The sequence below is a fragment of the Hemiscyllium ocellatum genome, chromosome 36, assembly GCF_020745735.1.
Source record: "Hemiscyllium ocellatum isolate sHemOce1 chromosome 36, sHemOce1.pat.X.cur, whole genome shotgun sequence".
Classification (NCBI taxonomy): domain Eukaryota; kingdom Metazoa; phylum Chordata; class Chondrichthyes; order Orectolobiformes; family Hemiscylliidae; genus Hemiscyllium; species Hemiscyllium ocellatum.
The window spans coordinates 35,978,990-35,993,961 of NC_083436.1; the positions used below are offsets into that span (position 1 = coordinate 35,978,990).

General features: G+C 41.8%; 1 protein-coding gene across 2 annotated transcripts in view; it reads left to right on the forward strand.

The window, feature by feature from the left end:
• tbck (TBC1 domain containing kinase) overlaps nt 1-13,023 on the forward strand; it is a 201,835-nt gene extending 188,812 nt beyond the window's left edge. For both annotated transcript variants that reach the window (XM_060851292.1, XM_060851293.1), the window contains one exon: nt 12,531-13,023. In XM_060851292.1, coding sequence (XP_060707275.1) covers nt 12,531-12,641 — 111 coding nt within the window. In that variant the 3' untranslated portion in view covers nt 12,642-13,023. The remainder of the gene's footprint in view (nt 1-12,530) is intronic.
• Nucleotides 13,024-14,972: the final 1,949 nt, after the last annotated feature.

The following is a 14,972-nucleotide window of genomic DNA, read 5'->3' on the forward strand; positions in this document are numbered from 1 at the left end:
TCTCTCTCTTTCCCTTTCTCTCTTTCTATCCCCTTCTCTTCCTCTCCCTCTATCTTCCCCCACCTCTCTCTCTCTCTCTCTCTCTCTCTCTCTCTCTCTCTGTTTTTCCCCTTCTCCTCTCTCTCTTTTTTCTCTCTCTCTCTCTTTCTCTCTCTTTCTCTTTTCTCTCTCTCTCCCCTTCTCTTTCTCTGTTTTTCCCCTCTCCCCTCTCTCTTTTTTCTCTCTCTTTTTTTCTCTCTCTCTTTTTTTTTTCTCTCTCTCCCACTCCCCCAATCTCTCACTCATGAGAAAGCAATCTTATGATCTTAAGTAGAGTATAACTTCTTTTATATTTCTGTGTCTGTTGTTTGTATTTGACGCAGAGCACATATCAGCCTTGAAATTCAAGGTATATTCAGGCAGTTTTTTAATGATCTCAGGAGGCACGAACACAAATTGGATATACCATCAGACTGACAGTGGAGAAGATTAGTTTCACTAAAACTCTGAGCCTCCTTAGAGTACAAGTATCAGCAAAGAATACAATGGAACTTGAAATTCCCTCTTGGGTGAATGCTTGAGAGAGGATAAAGACCTGAACACACCAATATTTTCAAATTATCCTCAACTTGCAAGATTCTGTGAAAGGTGTCAGTGAAACCAGCCTGAAGTGTTGTAGGTCCTTTAACCCCATTAACTTTGGACAATGAAAGGCATTAGAAGGTAAGATGGCAGTAACCTGCTCTGTGAACATGTTAGAGTTAATTGTCTTAAATTTATGTGAAGTACAATAAGGTGATTTTTAGCAACGACAAAAATTGCTAGAAATCACAACAGGTCAGGCAGCGTCCACAGAGAGAGAGAGAGAGCAAGCTAACGTTATGAGTCTAAATGACCGACCTGATGAAGAATCACTAGACTCGCAACATTAGCTTGCTCCCTCTCCACAGGTGCTGCCTGACCCACGACATTTTTTGTTTTCAATACAGATTCCAGCAATCTGCAGTAATTTGCTCCTCCGAGGTGATTTTGAGATTCAATTGTGAAAGATAATTATTAGCTGAAGAACTGGTATAAAAATACATTTGCTTAAGTCACGCATGTGTTCAACAGCAAGACGTGATAGTGTGTAAATTATTTTCATTCTTTTAGCAATCAAAAGAGTATAAATTTTTTTAACAACAGCCCACATTTAGAATTATAAACAATACAATTAACCAGAAACGACTCTGTTTGGAGTTCCTGTGTTGACACTAGCTGCTAAAGTTCATGTAGGAGTTTTAACAAAAAGATCCACAAGCTTAGTGGAATGGAATGGTATAAAGTAATGCTATGGGGTCCTGTGACACTGTCATTAGACAATGGAGAGGGTTCAGTCAATGTCTGACCTGATGTATTGAGGGAAAGATGGATTGCGCAAATCTGCTGTTCCTTATTCAGTAGGAATAAATGGAACCATCAGTCATATCACTGGGTGAACAACTTTTCAACAAGACCTGCGATAATTAGCCATCCACAAACTAGTCTGAACTGGTAGTTGAGTGTGAAAAGGAAGAACAGGAATGACAGTTATCAAAAACCTACTTTGAATCTGTTTCTCTTTATCAAACTCTAATTTGCTCCTTGGATCATAGCTTTTCTTATACAATGAAGTTCTCAACTTCTAAACTTGCATTTCACAGAAGATGAGCAACTGCAGTTTGCCTCTTGCTGTTTAGCCATGGCTCAGTTGGTATCACCTTTGCCTCTGATTGACAGGTGTGTGGGCTTCAGTCCCATGCCAGAAGTTGACCACATTACCTGAGTTACCAGCCTTGTGCAGTACTCAGGGAGACAGCACTTGTCATCCTTAATGAACAGAAATCCACCGGCCTACTTTGTTAGATGTTTCAGTTCTCATGGAGGAGCATAGGACGTTGTAATGATGCCTGACCAATACTTACTCCTCAACCAAGATCAGCAAAACCAAATTCTATAGTCAGTTATAAGCAAATGCTTGATAATACAGGACATGAACTTTGCTAAAAAATGACATGAACCGGAAGCTTATTTCCTTCTTGGACATACCATAATCCAACTGCCTAGCACCCTCTACCCTGCCGTACAAATTATTGTTTCATTCCTATGTTGGTTTGCTTGTGTTTTAATCGATTGCAGGCGAAAAAGCTTTGACTTTGTGTCTCTCTTTAGCAATTGTTATGCTCATACACCTCGTTGCTGCTTATAACCAGCTGCTGTGTCCAGTTTGCTGTATTTGCTGACAGAACAGCCTTGCTACATTTCATTGGCTGTGAAGCAGGATGGGAAAAGTGCTTCATAAATGCAGGTTTTATTTAATTAGGTGTCGATTAGAACTACTATAGTATTAACATAAAGGAAAATGACTATAATAGATTATTGAGGATTGGATATCGAAGTCACCATATAAAGGTAGGTTCTCCTATGCGTTCTGTGATAATTATTGTGCACTGTTCAAACTGTAGCGGGTCTACCTTCTGTGGAATGTATTTTAGACCTGTGTTTTCATCTCATGTATATTGTGTCCAAGTGCCTATTAGTAAATATTTTGTCTAGCATATTATACAATTGTTGTATTGTAGACCGTGTTTGCTCTACAACTATGATATTGTGCTCACGTTTGGCTTTGCAATCATAATATTGTAGTCACTCTTGGCTCTTGTTGCATGAGCCACAGACCCAATTAGATCGCTAGTGGAAAATTCAACCCTTTATCTTCCTTGGTAGTCGCCCGCATCAATTTTTCTTGCACCAGTAATTTTCCAACCTCAGGCATTTTACTTGTCCTTACAAGGTTTGCTTACCAATTATTCAAGAGAGGACAGTCATCTTCCTTTCTGAGCTTTCTTATGATATGGGTAACGTTGATTAGGCCAACATTTACTTCCCACCTCTAATTGCCTTCTCAGACCGCATCTCAGTCCTTAGAGTGTAAGGGCACCCACAGTGCTCTTATTGAGTTCCAAGATCTTGACTCATGACTATGAAGGAACAGTCATATACTTCCGAGTCAGGATGATGTATGGTTTAGATCACAGTCCTTTCCCTTCTGAGAACTGAGCTTAAATCTAGCGTTGGCTGTGAGGATGAAAGTTACCTCCATCATTGCTGGAATGATCCTGAATAAATAATGTTGTCTTGGATGTTTCATCTCGTAACCACCTGCCTCCAACCAACCCTTCTTGGGCTCGTACTGTTGGTATCCACAAGCCACATATCACCATGATATATTACCAATCAGAAAGCAAAAAGACATTTTGAAACCTGATTTGATAAACTGCTAGCTGGGGAGATAGCATTCTAGCTCTGGGATAACAATCCAGAGAGCCATCCTAATGTCTTGGGAGACATGGGTTCAAATCCCACCAGGGAATTGGTGAAATTTAATAACAATGAAAGAAATAAAGTGTCAAGAATTCAAAGATAGTCTCAGTGCTGGTAAATGTGAAAGTATCATCGATTGTTGTAAAAACATGGGGTCCAACAGTGGCCTAACCAATGTCCTGTACAGCTGCAACATGACCTCCCAACTCCTGTACTCAATACTCTGACCAATAAAGGCAAGCATACCAAACGCCTTCTTCACTATCCTATCTATCTGCGACTCCATTTCCAAGGAGCTATGAACCTGCACTTCAAGATCTCTTTGTTCAGCAACACTCTCTAGGACCTTACCATTAAGTGTATAAGTCCTACTTAGATTTGCTTTCCCAAAATGAAGCACCTCACATTTATCTGAATTAAACTCCATCTGCCACTTATCAGCCCATTGGCCCATCTGATCAAGATCCTGTTGTAATCTGAGGTAATCTTCTTCGCTGTCCACTCCACCTCCAATTTTGGTGTCATCTGCAAACTGACTAACTGTACCTCTTATGCTCGTATCCAAATCTTTTATGTAAATGCAAAAAGTAGAAGTCCCAGCACCGATCCTTGTGGCACTCCTCTGGTCACAGGCCTCCAGTCTGAAAAACAACCCTCTGCCACCACCACCCTCTGTCTTCTACCTTTGAGCCAGTTCTGTATCCAAATAGCTAGTTCTCCCTTTATTCTGTGAGATCTAACCTTGCAAGCCAGTTCCCCATGGGGAACCTGGTCAAAAGCCTTACTGAAGTCCATATAGAACACATATACTGCTCTGCCCTCATCAATCATCTTTGTTACTTCTCCAAAGACTCAATCAAGTTTGTGAGACATGATTTCCCACACACACAGCCATGTTGACTATCCCTAATCAGTCCTTGCCTTTCAAAATACATGTACATCCTGTCCCTCAGGATTCCCTACAACAAATTGCACACCACTGAGGTCAGGCTCACCAGTCTATAGTTCCCTGGCTTGTCCTTACCACCCTTCTTAAACAATGGCACCACGTTAGCTAATCTCCAGTCTTCCGGCACCTCACTTGTGACTATCGATGATACAAATATCTCAACAAGAGGCCCAGCAATCACTTCTCTAGCTTCCCACAGGGTTCTAGGGTACACCTGATCAGGTCCTGGGGATTTATCCACCTTTTATGCATTTCAAGACATCCAGCACTTCCTCCTCTGTAATCTGGACGTTTTGCAAGCGTCCAGTGAAATCCATCTATTTCCCTACCTTCTGTATCTTCTAGCAAAAAATAGCTTTCATCTTGAATAGTAGAAAAATATTCTGTCAACAAAAGTGAGTGAAATTTGTAATTAAATGCAATGGATATAAATCCAAAATGACAGTGTGTGAAAGAATTAATTAGCCGCAGGTAATGAACAATATGATACATTTCTAAGGTTTGAGTCTGCTTGGAGCTTTCATGTTCTGAAGCAGTGAAAGATACAAGTTGAGAAAGTGCGGGCAATGGAATTAATTTTTGATTGCTCTAGTGTATAGCTGGCTTGCTCAAGCAAAGATGAGCAGACTGGCTTCCTTTTGTGCTTTAAGCTTCCATGGATTTGTGGTTAGTGCAGTGCACAGGTCCAAGAGGCTTCTGTGACTAATGTTTAGTCTATTATGCTGTCAGATGGCCTTTGTGTTTAAGCAGTTAAGGGAAGCCTCACAAAGCAGTATTATGATTTAAGAAAAATACAAGTGCAGTGCGCCAGCAACTACTCTGTTTAAGGTTCTAAAATCCTCACTCTTGGAAGTTTGCAACATTTGTAAAGCTTAGTGAATACCATGTCGTTATCTTCCTCTTCCTTGAGATCTCTGCCGTCAAGAGTGGCCAGCCTTCACCACTGAGACAAAGATAGAGCCCCAATCCACTCCAACCAGAATGGGAACCAAACCCCGCGCAGGTTCACGTCATCTGTCAGACCAATTGAGCCAAGCAGGCAGTCAGCCAAAATTCTTGTTGCAATGTGGAGCTAGGAATAGGGATGGTCAAGGTCCAGTTTCTTTCCATTCTCATGGACAACCTGGAAATTTTCCCACTCTTACCAATGGTGTATTCAAAGGATAAACGAGTTGATATTCAATCTATTTTAGCTGCATTATGAGCAAGTCTCGAGCAAGAGCATAATGCCGCTGAACTCTCATTATCTCATTTTGACAGCCTCCCACTTGCTCGTCATCTCTTTATCTGTGAACAGACTACTCCAACCAACTCTTGAAAGTTCAGGTCTCACACTATCAAACTCTGCCTTACTCCAATTCAGAACTTTTATACAGGCCTATCTTTTTCCATAACTAGTAGAATTATGATCACTGGTTGGCACGGTGGCTCAGTGGTTAGCAATGATGCAATACAGTGCCATGACCCAGGTTCAGTTCCAGTCTCGAGCCAATTGTCTGTGTGGAGTTTGCACATTCTCCCCGTGTCTGTGAGTTTCCTTCGGGTGCTCTAGTTTCCTCCCACAGTCCAAAGATGTGCAGCTTAGGTGGATTGGCCATGCTAAATTACCCAGTTGTTTGAGCAGTTAGTCTGGACTTGTTGGGCCGAATGGCCTGCTTCCACACTGAGGGATTCTGTGATTCTGGTCCCAAAGTGCTCCCTCACTAACATTTCAGTCACTTGCTGTGCCTTGTTTTGCAGAAGAATGTCAGATTTGCTTGTCCTACAGTAGGGCCATGTGCATATTGATTAGAAAAAAAATTCTTGAACACATTTAACAAATTCCTTGCAATCCAAGCCCTTAACAACTATGGAAATCCCAGTTTATATTTGGAAAGTTAGCCCCCCCCCACTATTACTCCTACATATATCTGAGATCTCTGTGCATATTTGTTCCTCAATTTCCCTCTAACTATGGGAGAGTGAGACATCACATTAGGGTGATCATCCCCTTCTTGTTTCTGAGTTCCACTCCTGTAGATTCACTGGATAGTCCCTCAGAAGTATACTTTCTAATGCCAGTAATGTTTTCCTTAATTAAAAATGTCATTCCCTCCTCCCTTGTCTGTCTTTCTATCCTTCCTATTATCATCTAAACCCTGAAACATTGAACTGCCAGTGCTGCCCGTCCCTCAGCCAAGCTTCTGTAATAGGTTTGATGTCCACGTCCATGTTCCCATGCATGCCCCGAGTGCATCGGCCTTACCTGTAAGACCCCCTGCATTGAAATAAATGCAGTTTAATTCATCATCGTTACCTCATTCTCTGATTTACTCTTGGCCCCCTTTCCTAATTAACTTGCTATTTTTAATTCAGAACCACCCTCATCTGTCTTTCTGATTCTCACTGCTACTTAGGATACCCCCTGCGCCTGTTAGTTTAAAGGCTCATCAATAGCAAATCTGCCCAGCAGGATGTTGATGCCCTTCCAGTTCAGGTGAAGTCCATCCCTTTTGAACAGATCTTGCACCAGAAGAGATCCCAATGATCCAAAATCTGCAATCTTGTCTACTGCACCATATTTTCAGTAATTGATTTATCTGCCTTTATTATTCCTACTCACTTTCTGAATGGAGATCAAGTCATAGAGTCATAGAGATGTACAGCATGGAAACAGACCCTTTGGTTCAAGCCGTCCATACGGACCAGATATCCCAACCCAACCTAGTCCCACCTGCCAGCACCCGGCCCATATCCCTCCAAACCCTGTGGCTGTACAAGACATTGGTTAGGCCACTGTTGGAATATTGCATGCAATTCTGGTCTCCTTCCTATCAGAAAGATGTTGTGAAACTTGAAAAGGTTCAGAAAAGATTTACAAGGATGTTGCCAGGGTTGGAGGATCTGAGCTACAGGGAGAGGCTGAGCAGGCTGGGGCTGTTTTCCCTGGAGCGTTGGAGGCTGATAGGTGACCTTATAGAGGTTTACAAAATTATGAGGGGCATGGATAGGATAAATAGACAAAGTATTTTCCCTGGGGTCTGGGAGTCCAGAATTAGAAGGCATAGTTAAAAATCACACAACACCAGGTTATAGTCCAACAGGTTTAACTGGAAGCACACCAGCTTTCGGAGCGACACTTCTTCATCAGGTGATGAAGAAGTGGGGCTCCGAAAGCTAGTGTACCTTCAATTAAACCTGTTGGACTATAACCTGGTGTTGTGTGATTTTTAACTTTGTACACCCCAGTCCAACACCGACACCTCCAAATCATAGAGGGTATAGGTTTAGGGTGAGAGGGGAATGATATAAAAGAGACCTCAGGGGCAACTGTTTCACGCAGAGGGTGGTACGTGTATGGAATGAGCTGCCAGTGGATGTGGTGGCGGCTGGTACAATTGCAACATTTAAGAGGCATTCGATGGGTCTATGAATATGAAGAGTTTGGAGGGATATGGGCCGGGTGCTGGCAGGTGGGACTAGATTGGGTTGGAATATTTGGTCAGCATGGACAGATTGGACTGAAGGGTCTGTTTCCGTGCTGCACATCTCTATGACTAAGTGATAGTCATGCCATTGAACGTCAAGCGACAACGGTGAGATTTTGTCGTGCTAGAGATTGTCATTGCACAGAGATTATGTACATAAATATCACTAGTGAATTGTCAGCCTGTGTCTGGATATTGTCCAGGGCTTGCTGCATTTGGATGCAGACTGTTTCAGTGTATGAAGAGTCTCAAGTGGTGCTGAATATTGTGCAGCCACCAGTGAGATCTCTCCTCCTTAATATGGAAGGAAGATAATTCAAGCATCTGAAGATGGTTGGACCTAAGGCACTACCCTGAGGAGCTCCTGCAGTGGTAACCTGAAGTTGGATGACTACCTCCAGTAATTATAACCATCTTCCTATGTAGCAGGCCTGGTTCAAGCCAGCAGCAAGATTTCTCCCCTATTCCCATTGACTCTAGTTTTACTAGAGCTCCTTGATGTCACATCCGGTCAAATGTGGCCTCCATGAATTAGGCATCCACTCATGCCTCCCCTCTGGAATTCTGATATTTTGTCCATGGTCTATTATTTTATCCTTTCAGTCCCATTCAGTGTGAACACCTTTATGACCTCTTCCTAAATTTTGAATGTGTATCAGAAGCAGCTCTTGGGGAAATTAGCCCAACGATCTCTGCTTCATTTGCAATCTGCTTAAACTGCATGAAACAGTGAAATTGCAGACAAGCCCTGTGCTTCCGTTTTGTTGAGAGCACCAGAAATGCTCAAATATAGAAATGAGAAATCATGCTTTGGTGGGGTATAGTTCTAGGAGAAAGTGAGGACTGCAGATGCTGGAGATCAGAGTCGAAGAGTGTGGTGCTGGAAAAGCACAGCAGGTCAGGCAGCATCCGAGGAGCAGGAACTGTAAATGATGTTGGTGCTGAAAGCATTAAGCTTAATCAATGGCTGAGGAGAGAATATATGAGCATGTATCATCCAATGTGTAGCATCTTCAGTTTAAATTGTCTGTAATGGTTATTTGCAGTCCAGTTTAGCGACACTTGAAGGAAATTGTCAGCCTGTTTAATGTCAGCATGCATTTCTTTTTCAAAACCTATGTTCTGTTCTAAACAGCTTGCTTTTCATCTCATGTGTCCCCTTCTTCCAGAGCCATCGATATTTGGAAAATATCAATCTCTACTTGTTAATGCTTCACCTCTTAATCTGGTCCAGTTGTTGTATCAAGTAAGGTGTGGAGTATTTGGCAGCTGACCATTGTTTATATCTTGCTGCTACACTCTTGAGTGGGTCATGAAATCCAGGTGCTTTCCATTCTCAGCAGATGTTAAGTCAGTGTCAGAATGTGTGCTGAACATAGCAGTGCTGGTGTGTGAAAGATATGGGATAGCGCCAGGCACTGTGGCGAGAGCTGGTTAGTGAAGGGGAGCTAAAAGAAGAACCTCCCTTTAAAGAAATCTGTGTCATACCTCAAGCATGAGGTTCCACTTCTGGTGAGGCATAATCCTGTACCAAAGGAGGTTTTAGGAAATCGCATACTCACAACAACGTATAAGGAAGAAAAAAATAAGATTGTTACTCAGTGATAACCCAGACAAAACTTGTCTGGTGAGAAGTGGGTGAGAATTATCTGACTGATACAATTCCAGATGTGCACTTTAAAATGATTTTGCAACACAATTTGAATTTTTGCTTCCTTATTTTTAGCATCTGGTTTTAGAAAAGGCCTTTCAACATAACTGGTCCATGCCAGAAATAAGCACAGAAAGTGGTGAAGAAACTCTGGCAGCATCTATGAAGAGAGAGAGAGTTAATGTTTCAAGTCCAATATGACTCTTCTGCTGAAGTAGATTAGTCTATGTCAGTGTTTGAGTTCTCACTCCACCTATTTTATTTAAGCCTATTAACAAGTCCTTCTATTCCTTTCTCTCAGATGCACTTATCTAGCTTCTGCTTAAATGAATCTATATCGTTTGCCTCAACCACTGCAGTTGATAGTGAGTTCCATATTCTCTCCAGTCTCAGTGTAGTCATTGTTCCCGAGTTCCTAATGGGATTAATTGATGACTGTACTGCACTTTCATCCCTGGTTTCGGACTCGCTCAGAAGTAAAAGCATCTTCTCCATACCTAGCCTATAGAACCTTGTCTTAATCATGAAGATCTTTCATCAAAATCTTTGCTACATCCTCTGTTTGCTAGAGGAAACAGTTCTTAAAGCAGTTGAAATGCAGTCAAACGTAGTGCTTTGGCATTTGCTAATAATTGCCAATGATTTCTGAAAACAAAAATAAATCTTAATCCTTTGGGAAACAATGCGTTGTCCACACTGAAGGAAGTGATCTTGCTGAGTGGTTAAGTCACTGTATTGTGAAGGAAGGGAACGGCGAATGGGTGATGAATGCTTTAACAGTGCTTTAAGTGGCCCTGCTTTAAGTGGCCCAGCTTTACTGGCATGTAATGATTATTTGCAGTCTACTCCAGTGATCGTTTATAGAACCTGTCAACCTAACAATACTATTTAGTTAAGGTTTGGGCATGTACTTCTGAAATAAACCAGACTCAACACTGACAGTTCTGCACCTCATAGTTTCCTAGAACCAATTAAAAATTATGCTTTCAGCCAAGTCTTGGGCTGCTGCTTTACAGATTAGTAAACTTCAGGGCTGGATCTTCACATTGGAACAGGGATGGAAAACAAGAGTCTGGACTGTTACCAGCTCCTGAGATCACCACCAGGGTAGATGTGCTGGTAAGATGGTTCATTAAACCAAGATTCTGCTTCCTTGCCATTAAAAGGAATATATCTCAAGGCAGCATTCAGAGAACAGCAGAGTTCTTCTGGTGTTCTGTCCAACAAGTATCCTTCAGCCAACATCACCGCAGTAAACGTATATGATCTCTATGGGGGGAAGTAATGGGGGAGAAGATATAAAAGTTTGTAAAAGTGTACAAATAGACTCAACAACAGCTTCTTCCCCACTGTTACTGGACTTCTGAACGGCCCTCACATTCTTAATTTAGATTAGATTACTTACAGTGTGGAAACAGGCCCTTTGGCCCAACAAGTCCACACCGACCCGCCGAAGCACAACCCACCCATACCCCTTACCTAACACTATGGGCAATTTAGCATGGCCAATTCACCTGACCCGCACATCTTTGGACTGTGGGAGGAAACCGGAGCACCCGGAGGAAACCCACGCAGACATGGGGAGAATGTGCAAACTCCACACAGTCAGTTGCCTGAGTCGGGAATTGAACCCAGATCTCTGGCGCTGTGAGGCAGCAGTGCTAACCACTGTGCCACCGTGCCACCCCCAATTTAATGTCGATCTAGTTCTTTGTGCACCTTCTCTGAAGCCATAATGTTGTATACTTCATTCTGTTCTATTACCCTAATGCATTTTGTATGGTCTGACCTGGCCTATATTGCATGCAAAACAAAAAATTTCAGATATTTCAAATCAAATCAAATCAAAATAACTCAATCTACTGAATGACCACCAACTGGAGAAATTACTGAAATTCCACTTTTTCTAGCTTCTATTTTAAAATGAATCAGAATCAAGATAAATTAAATGTGAGTTAAGAGTTAAATGATTCTCAAAATAAAAAGATAAATTTCACTTTAGAGTTGTTACAGCAAAACTGCATATAATATAGCTACAAGCACAATCATCGGGTTAAACCAATGTCTGACCATCTGCTCACTTTTTACTTTGTTGGTGCGGTTTACAGTAACCCCATTGTGAAGAGTAAAAAATGAGGTCTGCAGATGCTGGAGATCACAGCTGCAAATGTGTTGCTGGTCAAAGCACAGCAGGCCAGGCAGCATCTCAGGAACTGAGATGCTGCCAGGCCTGCTGTGCTTTGACCAGCAACACATTTGCAACCCCATTGTGAATGCTTGGCAGAATTCCAAGAATGGTTAAAGGACATAAGGAATGATTGACAGCTGTAAAATGGTTATAAGAGAAACAGTTCTTGTACAGATGAGATTTTTATAGTGTCTTTGCAATTTGTATCAGTTTCAGAAAATTTTCAGAAACATTCCAGACTTACTGATGGCTTGCTATCTCACTATATAATTGATACTTGAAAAGTGGGTATAGAGGACACATTGCTGGGGTTTTTGAAGTTATATGGGAAAATGTAAAGGACCGTTGGTTGTGGGAGTGTTGAGAGGGATGGGGGTGGAGGAAAAATATTGGTGGTTAAAAAGTTAAGAGCTTAACAGTCATGGTTACAACAAGACTGCTGTTCAGGTAAATAGAGGTGGGATTTCTGGCCTCATCATCCACCCAACTCCATCCTGCTCCAGGATAGAAATAAATGGGCGGGAGTCTCCTTATTGGTGATGGGAGTTTTATCAACTCCCACTTTAACAGTTCCTATGTTACAAGATTAATGATAGACCTCCGTTTGGGTTTCATTTCACAAAGACCCTGTGCATTTAGTGAAGAGAGATCCAAGTAAAAGGGCAGAGTTTTGTTTTCATTTATTCTGGTACATGGGCATTGTTGGCATTGTCCATCCATACTACTAAACGGCTCGCTAAGGTACTTCAGAGGGAAGTTGAGAGTTAACCAAGTTGGGTTGTGACTGGAGTCACATATAGGACTGAAGACCTTCTTCCCCAAAGAAATTGAATGAAGCAGCTATCAGACATCCTTCACCCAGTTATCCTTGCAGTAATCTATCTGTACTTTAATCAGTGAGGCGATTCCACTTAGGACGTTTCTGTAACTAATAGCTCTGTCTTTCTTCTTCAGTTCACAGCTCACTTAGTGAAGCTGGGTTACCCGCGAGTCTGCATCTTGGATGGAGGCATCAACAAGATGAAGCCAACTGGGCTCCTCATGGTCCCATCACCTCAGATCTGAATCTTTCCGCCCACAATAGAAGGAAAAATTCAGACCATATTGAGACAACGACAGCACCAACATTAAAGCAAGAGGAACACTGGCACTCCAAATTACAACTCCTCTCTGTGAATCATTAGCTGTGCATACTCAGTAACTTGTGACGTAATTACACAGTCAAGTTTGACATGGATGGTAACCCAGTAGATAATGTGAAGGACGGTGGTTTCTGATGTCCAGCACTGATTGAGCGAGGGTACACATCTGAGTGCCGTTCAGCTATCAGACTCATTGTGTATCAAATCTTCTGTATTCTACAGAAATGAGACTGTGTCAATGATTGTGAACAGTGAATTCAATGGAATATTCCAAAACCATCTTTATTTAAAGACTATACACCAAAGAAAACCTCTTGATTTCTTTTTTTATATAATTTTTTTTGGATCTGAAATAATTTAGAGAGACCCAAAATGAAACTCTGGCTCTCCTTCTACAGTAAGCAGATTATTACAAAAAAACTCTTTAGCTCTGTCTCCAGAAGGAACAGTAAAGACACTGCGATTAAATTAGCTTTTCATAATGTGTTCTCCCATAATCTTAAATGACCATAATCCTTAAGTACTGAAAGGGCTTTGCCCTAAGTTTAGCTGGAAAATATTCCTTTCAGAGAATGCTGGCCTCTCTGTCATTTATACTTCAAATTTATTTCAAACTTCATGCTTCACATGACAAACGTCCCTATTTCTCATGTTCTTAGGCTTTAAATTGCCTAATCATGTGAGTGCATGAGATTATCAGATCTTGCTTCTTAAATACAGTGTCCAATAGGGAATCATTTCAAGCGCACTCTGTGAATGATGCTGTGTTTTGTGACTGAGTCTGATGTATGCATTATGAATGCACTTCTGAAAGGTAAGGTATCTAACTGTCTGCCTCAAATCCCTGATTTTCTTTGTAAAGCCATTTACCTGTGGAAAAATGATGCCATAAAGCAGTAAAATTCCACCCCAAAGGGCAGTGGGAATGCAGTAACTGGAATTCCATTCAGTCCTCTGATCTATTTCATAATTTGCTGAGATGACAGCCGAGCTGTAGCTCAAACCCACTTACCCACTTTTTTCCATGTGCATTGATGGCCACTGTGTCCATTTGGAGACAATAGACGTAGAAAAATTAGAGCATGATTACAGGAAGCTGTTTCCTCAAGGGACAAATTCAGTGCCTAAACAAATTTGGCTCTTGGTCAGCTAAACCCCTCCAAACTGAAAATCTGGGATATTCAGTTCTTCTACCGAACTGTCTGGAGCTGATATCACCCCTGACTGATATTTAAAGTGTGTACTCGTTGCGGAAGAGCAGAGTGATGCGCCATACGATGTCCCAAAAGGCAGAGTCATTTCAGGAAGAGGTGCAGTGCAGTGAACCTCCAAAAGGTAGGTGGGAAGAAGGGTTGGAATGGAGAGTCAAAGAATAGGTGGATTTGTCCCAGTCCCAGTAAATGGCCTAATAATAATGTTAATGGAATCTGGAGCTGCCAGTTTGATGGTACATATATGGTACTTAGAGGAACATTACTCAAGTTGGAGAGTGTTCAATGACTTTCCATCTAAAAGAGCTTCATTGCATCTATTAACAATGGTCAGGCTTCCTAACTCGTAGAGGGTGATTTTTAAGTGAGGAAGGAAATGCTGAGAGATAAGCAGATCCATATACACCTGTGGCTTCAACAGATGATTTAATCTTGTGGGTCTTGACCCTTCTGAATAGGCAAAATGGCATTTGAAAAGGATCAGAACCTATGGAGAGGATAGAAACATTAGTAAGTAAAGAAATAGACTGTCTGTATAGTTACAACAGGGGCTTGGTTAGCTCAGGTGGCTAGCGTGTAGTTCAGAATGACTACAGGAACATTCTCCATTCCCAAGCCAGTGAAGGTCGACTTGGGACCCTACTTCCTGTCTCCAAGAGTGGAAGGCAATAGCAAAGACCACTGACAACTGCCAAGGAAACCACTCAGGATGAGGCGTCAGAGCTGATCAGGAGTTCAGGAGCTGCCTTGAGAAGATAGTGTTCATGGAATTGATGCAAAGTCACAATGATGGTGAAGTGTGCACTGAGCATGCAGACTAAATAAATTGACAGGTCTTAGAGTCAGGGGAAAGAACCTCTGCTGAAAACTGCCAACATTGTGTGCTGCAAAATGTGTCCGAACCAGTGGCAAGAAGTGGCAATGACACTTGATTTGATGCACAAATACCATGTCAAACAATGTATTCCTTTGATCGCCTGTAGCAGGCAGTGTTTCACCCGTGCTTAACCAGCCCATGCTTGCAATATAGTGTCCAACAGGAG